This window comes from Musa acuminata, chromosome BXJ1-7 (assembly GCF_036884655.1).
Source record: "Musa acuminata AAA Group cultivar baxijiao chromosome BXJ1-7, Cavendish_Baxijiao_AAA, whole genome shotgun sequence".
NCBI classification, from domain to species: domain Eukaryota; kingdom Viridiplantae; phylum Streptophyta; class Magnoliopsida; order Zingiberales; family Musaceae; genus Musa; species Musa acuminata.
In genome coordinates this window covers 11,716,051-11,730,085 of record NC_088333.1, presented here as the reverse complement: position 1 = coordinate 11,730,085, position 14,035 = coordinate 11,716,051, and the positions used below count along the sequence as shown (strand labels likewise).

Sequence of the window (14,035 nt, the reverse complement as noted above, 5' to 3'; positions counted from 1 at the left end):
AATGAAGCTCCCAACTTCCACTAGCAAATCACTTTGAAGGGGAAGGACAAACACCCCTCTTACAACCTTTTTACAAATGGTTCACACTCTTACAAATCTTCAACGAAAAGGAAGGAGGTGAACACTCAAGCAATTGAAAACAAAGCTTGCCAAAAACTTTACAAAGGCTTTTGTCTCAATCTAATGCTTCTCAAAGGTTGTAATCTCAGCTGAGAATTGAGGGATATTTATAGGCCCCAAGAGGATTCAAATTTGGGCTCCAAATTTTGAATTCTCTTGCGTTCTCGAGGCTAGCGGTGCCACCGCTCAATTCTCGGGTTTTGGGCGGTGCCACCACCTAATCTGGCGGTGCCACCGCCTATTTCAGCTCACTGGTTGGGCTCCAAACTTGGTCCAAACCAGTCCTAACTCGGGCCCAATTGGCCCCTACTTGGGTTATAGGATTAACACCTAATTCTAACCCTAATTAATGTGCTAACTATGAATTTAAAGATATTTCCTAAGCTATTACAAAGTCCGCAAGTCAAGAATTTTTTCGACGAGCTTCCGGTGAACTTCCGACGGTCTTTCGATGAACTCTCGGAAACCATTCTGTGGACTCCCGGCAAGCTCCTAGACTTCACAATTTGATCTTGGCGAGTTTCGACGAGCTTCTTCGGTAAGCTCCGATCTTTCTCGGCAAGCTCCGCAAACTTCCAATGAACCTTCTAGCGAGCTTCCGAAAAAATCCTTTGGCAAGCTCCCTACTCATTCTCGGCTAGTTCCGGCAGCATTCCCGACGAACATTCGGACTTCCGTCGAACTCTCGAACTCGCAACGAATCCTTCGTGCTTGACTCCGACACTTTGTTTCACTTTATGTCTTCGTCGTTATCGTAGTTAACCCTGCACACACAAGCCAAAACTCTATTCTGATCTAGACAATTATTACAACGCGAATTGACATTCTATTGCCCGGCACGTCATTGGTTGGCGCTTCGTCCGATTCTTCAGTACATCGTCCTCTCTTGCAGCTTGTTGCCCAATCGGCGGTTGACCTCTGCAACCCCGATATCCTTGGCACAATTTCGCTCTCCTTGGCTCGATGCCCGACGTCCGAGGCCTTCTGCCGTCCAATATCCTGACGTAATCTCCTCCGTCGCAACGTCAATTCCTCCTGCGTCAACTGTCTAATCCTGATCGAGTAGACCTGCATCACTCAAAATGCAGTTAAACATCTAAACACAATTAATTAGTTTCATCATCAAAATCTGAGATTCAACACCAACGAAATCGTGTCCTTGACTCCGGGACTTCATTTTGCTTCATGCTTTGCTATCGTAGTTAATCCTACACATGTAAAAAAAATATACTTCAATCTAGATAATTAATACCAAGGATTAATCATGTTGTCCGGCATGTCATTGGTCCCTTGATGCTTCGTCTGATTCTTCGATGCATCGTCCTCTCTTGCAGCCTATTGCCCAATCGGCCAGTTGACTCCGCAACTCCAATATCCTTGGCACAATATTTGCTCTTTTTGGCCCGATACACGAATCCATGGCCCGAAGCATTCTGCCAATACGTCGACCGATCCTCTAGCCCAATGTCCAATTTTCTAACATGTTTTCCCCAGCACAATATGATTTTTTCTGTTTTAATTGTCTCATCCAGATCGAAGTATCCCGCGTCACTCAAAATACATATTAAAACATAAATATTTATTAATTGGTTTCATCATCAAAATCCAAGATTCAACATATACCATTCATCACAATCGATCATGATAAGATAATTTGCTTATTGGTGAGCCTAAACAAGTGATCTAAAATGCTTAATATACTCGTCAGTCAAATTGATTTTTTAAAGTGACTTTTGAAAGTATTACAATTTAGCTAAAATTTGTTCATTGCCACTGTTTATCTATAATCCATCTATATAAACATCATACCTTGAAATTAGGACTTTGAATCTCAATAATACTTTTAATCAATTTATAACACCAATTCTAATAAAATATCAAATAAATTCAATATACTATTCCAACATTTGGTGTTCTTCAAACACACAAATACAAATATGCTTAAATTTAATTAGAAATTAAAGGAATTGGGAAGTTTAATCCCTATCTCAAAATTAAACATTCATTTAATGGTAGACACTAATTTTCAATCCATCCTTTACCCAAATCACAATTGGGCCGAGAAATGGAAGCCCAATTGGAAAGGATGGGGTTCGACTTCAGTACTTGATTAGATCAAACCCGAACCCGGTCCGGCCCGCTACGACCCAAATCGCCATCGCCTCTCGTCTGGGTAGGGTTCTTCGGTTCTGCTTCCGGGAGAAAGGAGAAGGATTCATGGCGGGGAATGGGTTGAAGTGGGACGGATTGCTCAAGTGGAGCCTCTCCCACGCCGATGGGACTCGCGCTGCTCGGATATTGAGATATTGCGTCGGACCCTTTGCTTACGGTTGGTCGTTCTTCTTCCAGTTGATTGAGATTTGCAGGGTTGGGATCGAAGTTCCCATTTTCAGAGGTTCTTGATGGCTTTAGCTACAAATAATCTTTATGTGAAGAGCTTCCGCTCGAATAATTTGTTTCTTGCTGATGAATTCATGTTTGGTTGTTGCGGCTAATCGATGTTGGGGTTGATGTTCTTGCTTCGTTGTAGGTCAATGAGGAGGATAGGAAATGGCTCGTGGAAGCGATGCAAGCTGATGAAGGAGGATGTTCTGGAGCTGCAAGGGATCGAGTCGCCGGATGTAGTAGGTAATGTGTCTTGTTCGAGCTATCAGTAGGTCATTTGGACTCGGGTAGTATTGCTAGAGCTTGTTGCTTACAAGTATTAACTTGGTTTTAGATTAGCCATAGTAGGGGGTCTATCATTGATTGTGCCATCTGAATTGAACCGTGATAATTGCTGAGCTGAGACATGCTTTAAATTGATTATTTTCATCTTTATTTGGGTATCTTGAATCTGGTCACTAAAGTCTTTTTTGCTTTCCTAACCTTTTGCATGATCTAGTTGTGAGTTAATTCTAGTGAAAGTATGATCTCAAAGAGTCTAGAACTGGAAATCATGGTTGTGGAGTTATTTGGAACTTTATGAATTTGGAGTCCCACCAGGCACAATTTACTGTGTCAGGTGGGTTGATTATGAGAAAGCCAATTGTTCAGAAGACTCTGCTTATAGGATTCTTTTTAAGTTAACTTAGTGAGTCACAACTTAATGAAACCTTTAAAGTTCTGCGTTGCTATCTATATACATCGAGAATTTAAGATTACATGAATACACAAAAATAGGCTGAGGATTAAGGCAATTAACTTCTTCTAGAATAAAGCAATTTCTCTACTGATTTCTATTCTCAAGACCCTAAAATTCAGTGTTCTATCTTCGAAACCTTTATGTTAGTGTTTTTAGAAAGAGAAATGGATGTAGGCTTTCAGTTAGTTTGTCAAATAAGTTATTTTTCCTGCTGATAGATAGCAAGATGAACTTGAAACATTGAACTTTTATTCTTTAAAGGTATAGTCTATATTAAAGACTAGTGAACCATTTTTCTGTTCAAGGGTATAATAACTCATTTGTTTATGAAGATTGATCTCTTGACCAAGCTATAGCTAAATCGTGGTAGATCTTAGACTGCTGAATTTCCTTTTGCTGTTTTAGGTTGTAACTGTAAATGTCATCCAGTTTCATATTCTCATTGGTGTATTGATTTCTTGCAACATCTTTTTAACCCTAAAGAAATGTTGGATGAGCTTGGAGAGCATGTTGAGTCTATTGATATGACAAATGGTAAGTGTAAATGACTTTGCATTTGCTTTCTCTTGGCTTGGTGTTTCACACATTCTGTTGAACAAATTTATTTATTTCATATTCTTCTTGAGCACACACTTCATAATAGTTGGAAATGTAATATATTTTCAGTCAATCTGTTTTAGTTTGGCTTCTAATGTTTCCAGTGTCATGCATCTTGAACCTGTTCACCCGTATCTACGTCTAATCACACACATCAGTTGCTCTCAGTTGGATTTTAAGTAGCTTCTCATTGATTGGTTCCATTGAAGAGGATCAGAAGTGCTGGCTATCAAAAGATGATACGCTTATCACTTCGTTGTTTTGTCTGAGGTTATTCTTTGATGATGCGCATTTCCATGCTTTTCTTGTTTAAATGTGCATTAAATGCATCTGATGTAGCACTTGAGAGGAGTCCTAGATATGTGGCTGGTTTGATGATTGCCTGTCATGGATCCAACAATTTTTAATATCTCTAAACAGCCTCACAGTCTGCTGTCTGATATGGAAAATTTATAGAATAATCACTGGAGATGATAGTTTCCAAAGTGCTTCTTGTAGGCATATATAAGCTATATCACCCTTGTTGGCCTCTGCATTTGTAACTGCATGAATTTCAATAGTTTGTGGTGTTCTAACATTTAGTTCAACTGTGTTCAAATGAGTTTTTAGGAACATGTGGATCGACTGTGATTTTCTTATAATATAAATGTTTTTTTACTGCAAAAAACTATTTTGTGATGTTTACATTCCTTGTTGGTGAGAAAGAAACAATTGAAATACTGAACCTGGAACTTGCTGCTGCTGCTGCTGTTGTTGTTGAACCTGGAACTTGCTTCCCTTGATTTAGAATGTACACTCCATTTGGTGGCTAAAAGAAATTTCATAATTTGTGAAATCTTAAACATTGACACCAAATGGCTGTGTTCTTTTTGGTAAGCTTGAACTTGAATCAACTCTGATTTTACAGGAACTCATTTTTGCTTTGACCTTTGGTGCTCCAGGAGCCTATTTTGGCTAGTGTTTTTAAAAACGCTAGGCACTTGCCTAGGAACCTACTTGAGCGAAGCGAGACGCACTAGAATATTAAAATATAAAAAATATAATACAATTGATAAATATGATTATATAAATAAAAATATGACATTAAATTAAATTTTTTGATGAATCTTCTGTATTGCTTTGTACACTTGTCATTAATCTAGATACCCTAATAACAGTTCTAAATAAATAGAGATTAACAATACTAAATAAGGACTAATAACAATTCTAAACAATGATTAACAGTGCTAAATAAGCATTAGTAATTATAAATAGGTCAATAGTTCTAAGAATTAATATCAGTTGTAGTTTATTATATAATAACAATAGTTTTAATATTAGTTAAGGAAGGATTAATAATCCAGTGTTAATAGCATTTAATCCACTGTTAACAGTAATCATAACAGTAAAAAATGAGTCACTGGTTGTTGAACATAGGGAAGTAGAGGGTAGCAGTGGCGGAGGAACCTTTAAATTGCGGCAATGGCGGCGGAGGAAGCTATGGATGGTGGCAGTAGTGATAGAGAAAGTTACGGATTGTCACGAACAATCATTGCGCACTTGCAGCAACTTCGTTCAACGAACTGTTCATCACTTTTGCATGCTTGTACAGAGACATGACAACATGTTTTGTCTTGGTTTTGTGTGTTTTTTCTTAAAAAATGTAAGCAACGACAGTTTGCAGCGCTGCAGTGCGACCGCTCGTCGCACCAGGCCAAACTGCCCCAAAATGGCTCCGTTTTCACGTGCCACGACCTGTTTTCTGCAGATCGCAGCCTCACGCGACACGCGAAAGCCATCTCAGCATCCTGGAACCCCTCGGGCGGCACTAAGGGGGATGGGGCTTCGGGGTAGCGTCGGGTGTTGAACAATCTTCACAAGTTCACACGTTAACTTGACGGGAACTTGCCTTTGTGCCCGGCACCCGGCACTCGGTGAGCAGTTGTTTGTGGACTTGCAACTGTTTGTTCAACCTTCTAAAGTCTTTGTTTTCTCCTTCCTCTCTTTTCTCTCTTGCACTTAAGGTGCTTGTTGAATTGCTTGTTATGCTTTCCTCTTCGCGCGACGTTGAGACTTGTCCGTCGCTCATTTTCAGTCTAATCAACTTTCAGTTTTACAGGTCCTTCAGGACCTGTATGAGGTTGCAACTAGGCTGACCCTTTGCGGATGCATATGTCGCAAGGGCGCCTTATGACTTAGGCAATCCCAACTAAATCTCAGGAGTTGGCGCAAGGGTGCTTCACGACTTAGGCAACTCTTGCTAAGTCTGTGACTTTGCCGCAAGGGTTCCTCACGACTTGGGCATTTCTAGCTAAGTTCATGACATTGTGGTATCAAAGCAGGCAAACAATTCGAGCTAGCAGCGAAGAAACTTTGCAAATCTCGCCATGGCAAAGCATCATGGCGAATCGAGCCAGACGGGGCAAGCCAAACCATTACCCTAATTAGCTGCAAGTGGGCTATAAGTGTAAACTCGCTCTCATGTTGGTGGAGCCACTCTGGAGGAGCGTGGCAGCGAACATGATGAGCGAGAAGTTGGCTACTCTCCGCGAGCAGAGGAGGCGCAATCTGGAGCGCCAAGTGAGAAAAAGAGCCATAAGGAGAGACTCACAACGGCGGAAACCCGCCTGGATGTTCTTGAAGCGAGCTTGGAGGAACTCTACCAAGGCCAACGAAGGCTTCTTGGGGTAGAGAGCTTGCAAGAAAAAGCCGAATCCCGATTCAACAAGGTTGAGGCCCTAGTCGATCGACTGACGGATGATACCAAAGACTGTGTAATATTTACACGAAGTCGTGGCGGAACTTACTTCCAGAGTGATGGCGCTCACAAGGGCACTAAATGAGGGAGGGAGCAACACTCGTGTTGCACTGCCACAAAACTTGAAGGCACTTGAGTCTCATGTATTTCTTATTTGACATGGAACGGTACTTTCGAGCTACAAGTTCTGATTCTAAAGATACCAAAGTTTTAATAGCAACCATGTATCTGAATGAGGATGTAAAACTTTGGTGGCAAACCCGTTGGGAGGAGATCCAACAAGGTCGGTGTTGAGTGGACACATAGGAAGACTTGAAGCGGGAGTTGAGAACTCAGTTCCTACCCGAGAACACAGAGTTCGTCGCAAGGAGGAAGCTGAGACAACTCCACCAAAGTGCTTCCATTCGAGACTACGTAAAGCAGTTTTCTGCACTAATGCTGGACATTCAGGACATGTCCGAGAAGGATAAGTTGTTCGGCTTCCTCGATGGCCTAAAGCTATGGGCTCAACAAAAACTGCATCGAAGGAATGTCACCGAAGTGATCAGGGTAATTGCGGCAATAGAAAGACTCACCGACTTTGTTTCCTCAGAGAACTTAGGGAAAAGGAAACAATCTTCAGAAAATCATCATCCAAAATATTCTCAAGGGAAGGAGCCCGGGGGGCAAGCAAAGGAAGAAGAGTTCCTACAAAGGGCTAAGCTCAAAATGCAAGGCCCCAAAACCTTGCGGATGCTTCTTGTGCGAAGCAAGGTCTGCCATACTGAATTGTACTGTCTGGTACAGGCGGTACGTATCGGTTCGATAGGCTATCGGTACACGGAACGCTCGCTACTGGGCGGTACGTTCAAAATAACCTTGTATCGGACGATACGGGGTAATACCGGGTGGTAACGGTCAAAATTTCGACCGTTACCGCCCGGCACAACTCGATAACGGTCGATTTTGATTGTTATCGCCCGATACCACTCGGTAACGGTCGAAATCGACCGTTGGAGCCCTTTCTCATTCTATTTAAGTCATTCTTCTCTCCCCTATTTAAGCCAAAGGGGAAGGCAGTAGCATCAGTTGCATCGTTGGAAAGAATCGAGTCGGGCGACGAGACACCTTCACAATCACATTCTCTTTCTCGGTCGGTCCAGAGACATGACAGCAACACGGACAGTAGTGCCTCAACAGATGATGGCGGTGATGCCGGGCAATCGTTGGTCTCGTCTACACAACTTGAGGGTGATGAATGGACTGAGAAGCAATATTTTACACATGCCACTCAAGATTTAGATCATGGAACTCGATAAGGTACTGGTCAAGTTTATGCGCGGAAGGGCAAGGGGAAGGGGAAGACAGTGGATGAATATGAACAAATGCGATAGAGCATGCATGATATAGACACAGAAAGAGGCTCATCGTATTCACAACCATCGTATTATGGAGAATCATACGGGCAACAACAGTATGGTGATAGTTGGTCATCCTTCTCTGAGTAACAGTATGATACAGAACAACAGATCAGTAGTGAAAGTAGAAGCTTTGACATTCACCAATATATGCCTCAAGAGCTGCTTCGGACAAATCTGATTCATGACGATCAGTCCATGATCAGCACCATATTGATGCATCAATGGCATACGGTGTATCAATACACTATGTCATGGGATCAATTTCATGATTGAGTCCAACAAACGTATCATATTGATATGTAGATGTATCGGATCGAGGACCCAGATCCACCACCCGTAGAGGCCCGTCGTTCGTTTTGGTGGTAGAATCAAGTAATCAACAATCAAGTATATCTACATATGTGATTATTTAATTCATTTGAATTTTAGAGTTTATATTGTAACAAAATAGTCTAACAATTCAACTGATTTTTCTGTAGATATTTCAATCTATAACGGGCTGAAATACGAACCTCGAACAAGACTACCTCAAAGCCCGAAAAAGATATGTGATACTATTCTTACCTAATTTACATTGATTTTGCTAAACTTATACTATTACTATATTTATTTGTAACTTGAAAACCCTATCCTAACTTTTGTTTTTAATTTTCGGGTATTTTCGGAGGGTTAAATCTATGAAATTAGGTGTACTGCTCGGTGCACTTGGGTGTACTGCTCGGTACACCGTACAATACCGTACCGAGCCCATGTCGAAACGCCAGTACGGTACGGTAATGTGAACCTTGGTGCGGAGGACCGCACATGGTGAGAGAGTGCCCACAGAAACAAGCACTCAATGCAATAGCTTCAATCTACCGCCCTATATCGGACAAGGGTAAGGCCGTCGCTCTTAGTTCGAGTAGTTCGGAATCCAACAACGACGATGAGGAGTCACAAAGACTCTTGATGGGAGCAATGTGTTTGTTGAATGCTTTGCGGGGTCAAGTGGGGGAGAACACGAAGACAAAGCCACATAAAGTAAGGAGCAACGAGCTGATGTACGTGGACATCATGCTCAATGGGCAAACAACCCATGCAATGGTGGACACGAGCGCTACCCACAATTTTATTGCCGATCGAGAAGCAAAGCGACTCAGGCTGATCTTGGAGAAGAACCCAAGTCGGATGAAGGCGGTGAACTCGGAGGCCAAGCAGATCTCCAGGTTGGCAAAGGGAGTCCCCATCAAGATCGGAACATGGAGCGGGAGCACAAACATGATGGCAGTGCCACTGGACGACTTCCAAGTGATTCTTGGAATGGAGTTCATGCACGCGGCGAAGTTGGTGCCAATGCCATTCCTAAACTCCCTATGTCTGATGGGAGGTGACGACCCCTGCGTGGTTCCCGTCTCTCGAAGAGGAACTAATGACCCCCAACAAATATCAGCATTATAACTGAAGAAAGGCGTACGAAAAGGAGAATTAACCTTTGTGGCTGCTGTGAAGCTTGAGCCATTTGACGGGGAGGCCATTCATGAACCTGCTATGGTGGCGAACGTTCTGAAGGAGTTCACAGACGTTATGCCACCCGAGTTGCCGAAAACTCTGCCGCCACGCAAAGACGTGGATCATCATATCGAGCTGGAGCTGGGAGTGAAGCCTCCAGCGAGACCACCATACCGCATGTCCCCTCCAGAGTTGGTAGAACTCATAAAGCAGCTAGATGAATTGCTAAGCGGTGGTCTCATTCGTAGTTCCAAAGCACCTTTCGGAGCTCCAATTCTCTTCCAAAAGAAGCAAGATGGGAGCCTCCGACTATGCGTTGACTATCGAGCCGTCAACAAGGTGACGATGAAGAACAAGTATCCCATCCCGCTCATCGCGGACTTGTTCGACCAACTGGGCAAAATAAAGTATTTCTCTAAACTCGACCTCCGGTCGGGGTACTGGTAGGTACGCATTGTTGAAGGCGACGAAGCGAAGGCTACCTGTGTGACCAGGTACGTAGCGTTTGAGTTCTTGATGATGCCTTTCGGCTTAACCAACGCTCTGACCACATTCTGCTGAATCCATTTTAGCTGATCGCAAGACGAAGCTACCCAACGAAGCTGAGCATATCAAATACTTGGTGAAGTGGCGAAAGCTTACCCGGACTGAAGCCAGTTGGGAGCCTGAAGACGCCTCAAAGCCTTCCAACATGCATCGATGAGGGCGTCAACAGCTTAAGTGGGGGAGAATGTCACGAACGGTCGTCGCGCACCTGCAACAACTTCGTTCAATGAACTGTTCGTCGCTTTTGCATGCTTGTACAGAGACATGGCAGCATGTTTTGCCTTGGTTTTGTGTGTTTTTGTTTAAAAAATGTAAGCAACGATAGTTTGCAGTGCTGCAGTGCGACCGCTCACCGCGCTAGGCCAAACTGCCCTAAAATGGCTCTGTTTTCGCGTGACACGACCTGTTTTCTGCAAACTGTAGTCTCACGCGAAACGTCAGCCATCTTAGCACCCTGGAACCCTCGGGTGGCACCAGGGGGAATGGGGCTTTGAGGTAGTGTCAGGCGTTGAACAATCTTCATAAGTTCGCACGTTAACAATCTTCACAGTTGTTTGCGGACTTGCAACTGTTTGTTCAACCTTCTAATGTCCTTGTTTTATCCTTCCTCTTTTTTTTCTCTTACACTCAAGGTGCTTGCTGAATTGCTTGTAAAGCTTCCCTCTTCGCGAGACTTTGGGAGTTGTCCGTCGCTCGTTTTCAATCTAATCAATTTTCTGTTTTACAGGTCCTTCGGGACTTGTATAAGGTTGCAACTAGGTTGACCCTTTGCGAACGCATATGTCGCAAGGGCGCCTCATGACTTAGGCAATCCCAGCTAAGTCCGAGGAGTTGGCGCAAGAGTGCTTCACGACTTAGGCAACTCCAGCTAAGTCCGTGGCTTTGCCGCAATGGTGCCTCATGACTTAGGCAATTCCAGCTAAGTCCGTGATAGGACGGCGATAGTGGCGGCGAAGGAATCTGCGGATTGTGACGTCATGTGTCTATCAGTGATCGAGGAAGTTGTGGTCCTATCCCTCGATGGTGGAAGGAGTTGTACATGGAAGCAATGACGGCGGAGCGGGAGCTTCGAACTCATCTGTTGGTGGTAGAGGAAGCGTTTGACCTGTGCATCAGCGACAGAGGCAGCAATAGGACTAAAGCGGCAAAGTATCTAGTGTTTATGGGTCGGGGGTCGCACGAGGGGTGGTTTACTGTTACTATTCATTGTGCTTAGTTGGTTCGATTAAACCAAGTTACTATCCAATCGAAACAGAGTTGACCATTTGCTTCGATTGCTCACCTTCAACCGGGTGCTCGTCTGAGGCGCCCGGCGCCTGGACTGAAGCAAGTGCCTAGGCGGCACTTCACTAAAGCGCATTGCCCAATAACTGTGCAAGGTGCTCGGGCCTAGCCTCACCTTGCCCGACAACTGTGTGAGGTGCTTAGGCCTAGTCTCGCCTTACCTGAGCTCTTAGGCGAGTGCCCGAGCACCATTTTTAAAATATTGGTTTTGGCCATGTTGTTGCTCATTGAACACAATCCATATAAAACAGCTTTTGAGCATGAAAAAAAAAATATATAAATTTGTCTATAGTACTTATTTTTTTTCTTTTGACTAAACTGACTCATGATTACATATTAATTTGTTTTTTGTGCTCTTATTGACAAGTCCCCTTGTCATGCGATACATCAGTTTTTCTGTCCTATCAGTTTTAGATAAACTTATATGTGATTTTCCATGAGATTTAGTCACAGCCTCAAATTTTTTTATTTTCTTTTGGTTTGGTAGCAAAGGCATGTATTTCTTGTGGAGGACTTGTCATTCATTTTGTTTGAATATGCCAGACTTGCACTTAATCGGCGGCTTAGTCCCTCTGCTTGGTTACCTGAAAACCTCTGATGCTGGTATTGGAGCAAAGGATGCAGATGTTGTAACTACCATTGTTCAGAACAATCCTCGAAGTCGGCAACTTGTAATGGAACCTCTCCTGTCAAATTTTACATCACATCCTGATTTAACAGTTCACACAGAAGCTCTTGGTGTGATATCCTGTGAGTATCCTTTCTTCCAGGCTGATATTTCTCTGCTTGATCTGTCTTGATAATTTGAAATTATCATTTTTGTGCCTCCTAATGCAGCTTTGATTCAGAATAACCAGGCAGGAATTGCTGCATTCGATCTAGTGAATGGTTATGCGGTGCTCGGAGATGCATTGTGTTCAGAGAGAGTTATGGTCTCTTTTCTGAATCTCTCATCTGTTGTCTTGCCTGCTAGAGTAATGTTGCGTTGATGATCATTAAGAGTTTTGACATTTCAACCTCGCTTTGCTATGGTCCAACCGTGATTGCTAGTCCAACTCTTCTATGATTAATTACAATGCTGGGTGTGTGTCGATGACATCTTTGTGCTCTATTAACCTTCAAGTGATGAGCCTTTTTTGCCTGTCATCTTCCAGGAGGGTGCTTAACTTGGTGCAATCCCTGCTGCTTCAGGAGAACAATTCAGATTGCAGCATTGTGGTTTCCTCGGCTCATGTGCGAGAAGCAGCTGTAGGGTGTCATCTAGAGTTTGCTGGGGACAGGACGTCCGGTGGCAGCACTGTTGTAGCCGAAGAAGACAAACTGAAGGAAGTCCTTCAGCGACGTATCGAGGGTATCAGTGGCTGAAGATCTCGGAGCTGCCGGGGAGGAGCGGCAACTCGTGGGCTCCTTATGGAGCTCACGTTACGGACCAACCATCATCGCTCCCAGAGAAGGGATCTTATGGTGCTTCCAGGGGTGTAGGCCTGATGTGGCTGGCAGGCAAAATCTTCCAGCTGCTGTTTCGTGCATGGCCAGCAAAGCAGCAACAAACGGGGGGATCAAGATCCGGTGACGATGGAAAGAAAGAAAGAAAGCAAGTCCGCTGCTGCGAACGAGAGTAGCATTGTATTCCAGCCACGAGTCAGGTGATGAAAGGGTCAGTCACGATCCCGTGAAAGAGAGTAGCAATGTATTTTAACGATGCTATCTCAATGGAGATAGCCCATCAACATATTTACGGAGATTCTTTGAACACGAAGTTTTCCTGATGCAGAGCTGATAATGATGAATAAGTGGAGGAACAATAACATAACAAGGGAAAAATGTTGATGATGTCTTGATCAGTCATACTGTGTGTAGGAATGTTTTAGGTGTTTTTAAGATGAAAATATCATGTTTCGAAGGTGGATCCGAGATGACTCCGAGGTTGATCCGATGTGACTTTATGATAGATTCAAGATGGTTCTTAGGTGGATTTGAGGTAGATCCAAGATGGCTCCGAGATGTCGAACTCCCAAGGCTCCAAGGTGGATTCGAGAGAGGTTTCTCGACTCAATTTCTCTGACGCTCAAGTTAGTAATCTGAGGTCTCCAAATGTGGGTTCGAGTAGTTCAAAAGGAGTGAGTTCTCTCCCCATTTTAAAATATGTTTTATATCTTGAACGAGTTAAAGTAAGTTTTTTTTCATTGTCATCAAAGAAGAGAATAAAGTTTAGGATTATCTTACTTGTCATAAAAGGAGATAAATGATTGTCTTTTGTGCCATAATGAATGAGAAAGAAGTTTATATATATTTTTTCCTTTGAATCTTTCTATACGTGAGCAGATAAAGGATGCCTTGGATGACACATGGGGAAGGTATATTTCGGGCTCTTACAAGAGAGATTTGAAGCACGATGTTTGATTTTTTTCATTGTGGGAATATTTGGAGATTTTATTTTACAGGTCAGGTTTTCTCGATTTATGTGTCTCAGGATCATTGGGCTCATACTTCTATCGTAACGATTTTTCCTTAGCAATGATTGGGTTTCTCGATTTGCACACTTCGGACACATTTGGCCTATGCCTTTGTAATGGGGGATCGGTTGGGTTTCTTGATTCACACATCTTTGGTACATTCGACCTTACGCCTCTGTTGTAACATATTTATTTCATTGTCGATTAGTTTTTTCTTACTCATACATCTTGAGTGTATTCAACCTTATTCCTTTACCGTAGCGGATTTATTTTGGTATCGATT

At 43.1% G+C, this 14,035-nt stretch overlaps 1 protein-coding gene across 9 annotated transcripts; it reads left to right on the top strand.

Annotated features, from left to right (window-relative positions):
• The first annotated feature begins 2,263 nt into the window (after positions 1 to 2,263).
• LOC108953326 (uncharacterized) lies at positions 2,264 to 13,067 on the top strand. 9 transcript variants are annotated; one of them, XR_010515102.1, is made up of 6 exons: positions 2,264 to 2,449; positions 2,651 to 2,748; positions 3,650 to 3,778; positions 11,840 to 12,046; positions 12,145 to 12,228; positions 12,451 to 13,067. XR_010515102.1 is itself a non-coding variant. In XM_065192046.1 (6 exons), the coding sequence occupies exons 2-6, from the start codon at positions 2,655 to 2,657 to the stop codon at positions 12,460 to 12,462; spliced, it is 537 nt and encodes a 178-aa protein (XP_065048118.1). In that variant the 5' UTR covers positions 2,264 to 2,449; positions 2,651 to 2,654; the 3' UTR covers positions 12,463 to 13,067. The 9 variants fall into 9 exon arrangements, 8 of the variants coding, with proteins under 8 accessions (XP_065048118.1, XP_065048119.1, XP_065048116.1 ...); XM_065192046.1 differs by having other exon boundaries at positions 12,134 to 12,228; XM_065192047.1 differs by having other exon boundaries at positions 3,728 to 3,778; positions 12,134 to 13,067.
• Positions 13,068 to 14,035: the final 968 nt, after the last annotated feature.

Coding starts and splice junctions, on each gene's coding strand:
- LOC108953326 (XM_065192044.1), top strand. CDS start 2,655: ATGAGGAGGATAGGAAATGGCTCGTGGAAGCGATGCAAGCTGATGAAG. Junction 2,749..3,649: donor CGAGTCGCCGGATGTAGTAG/GTAATGTGTCTT, acceptor TTGCTGTTTTAG/GTTGTAACTGTAAATGTCAT. Junction 3,779..11,839: donor GTCTATTGATATGACAAATG/GTAAGTGTAAAT, acceptor TGAATATGCCAG/ACTTGCACTTAATCGGCGGC.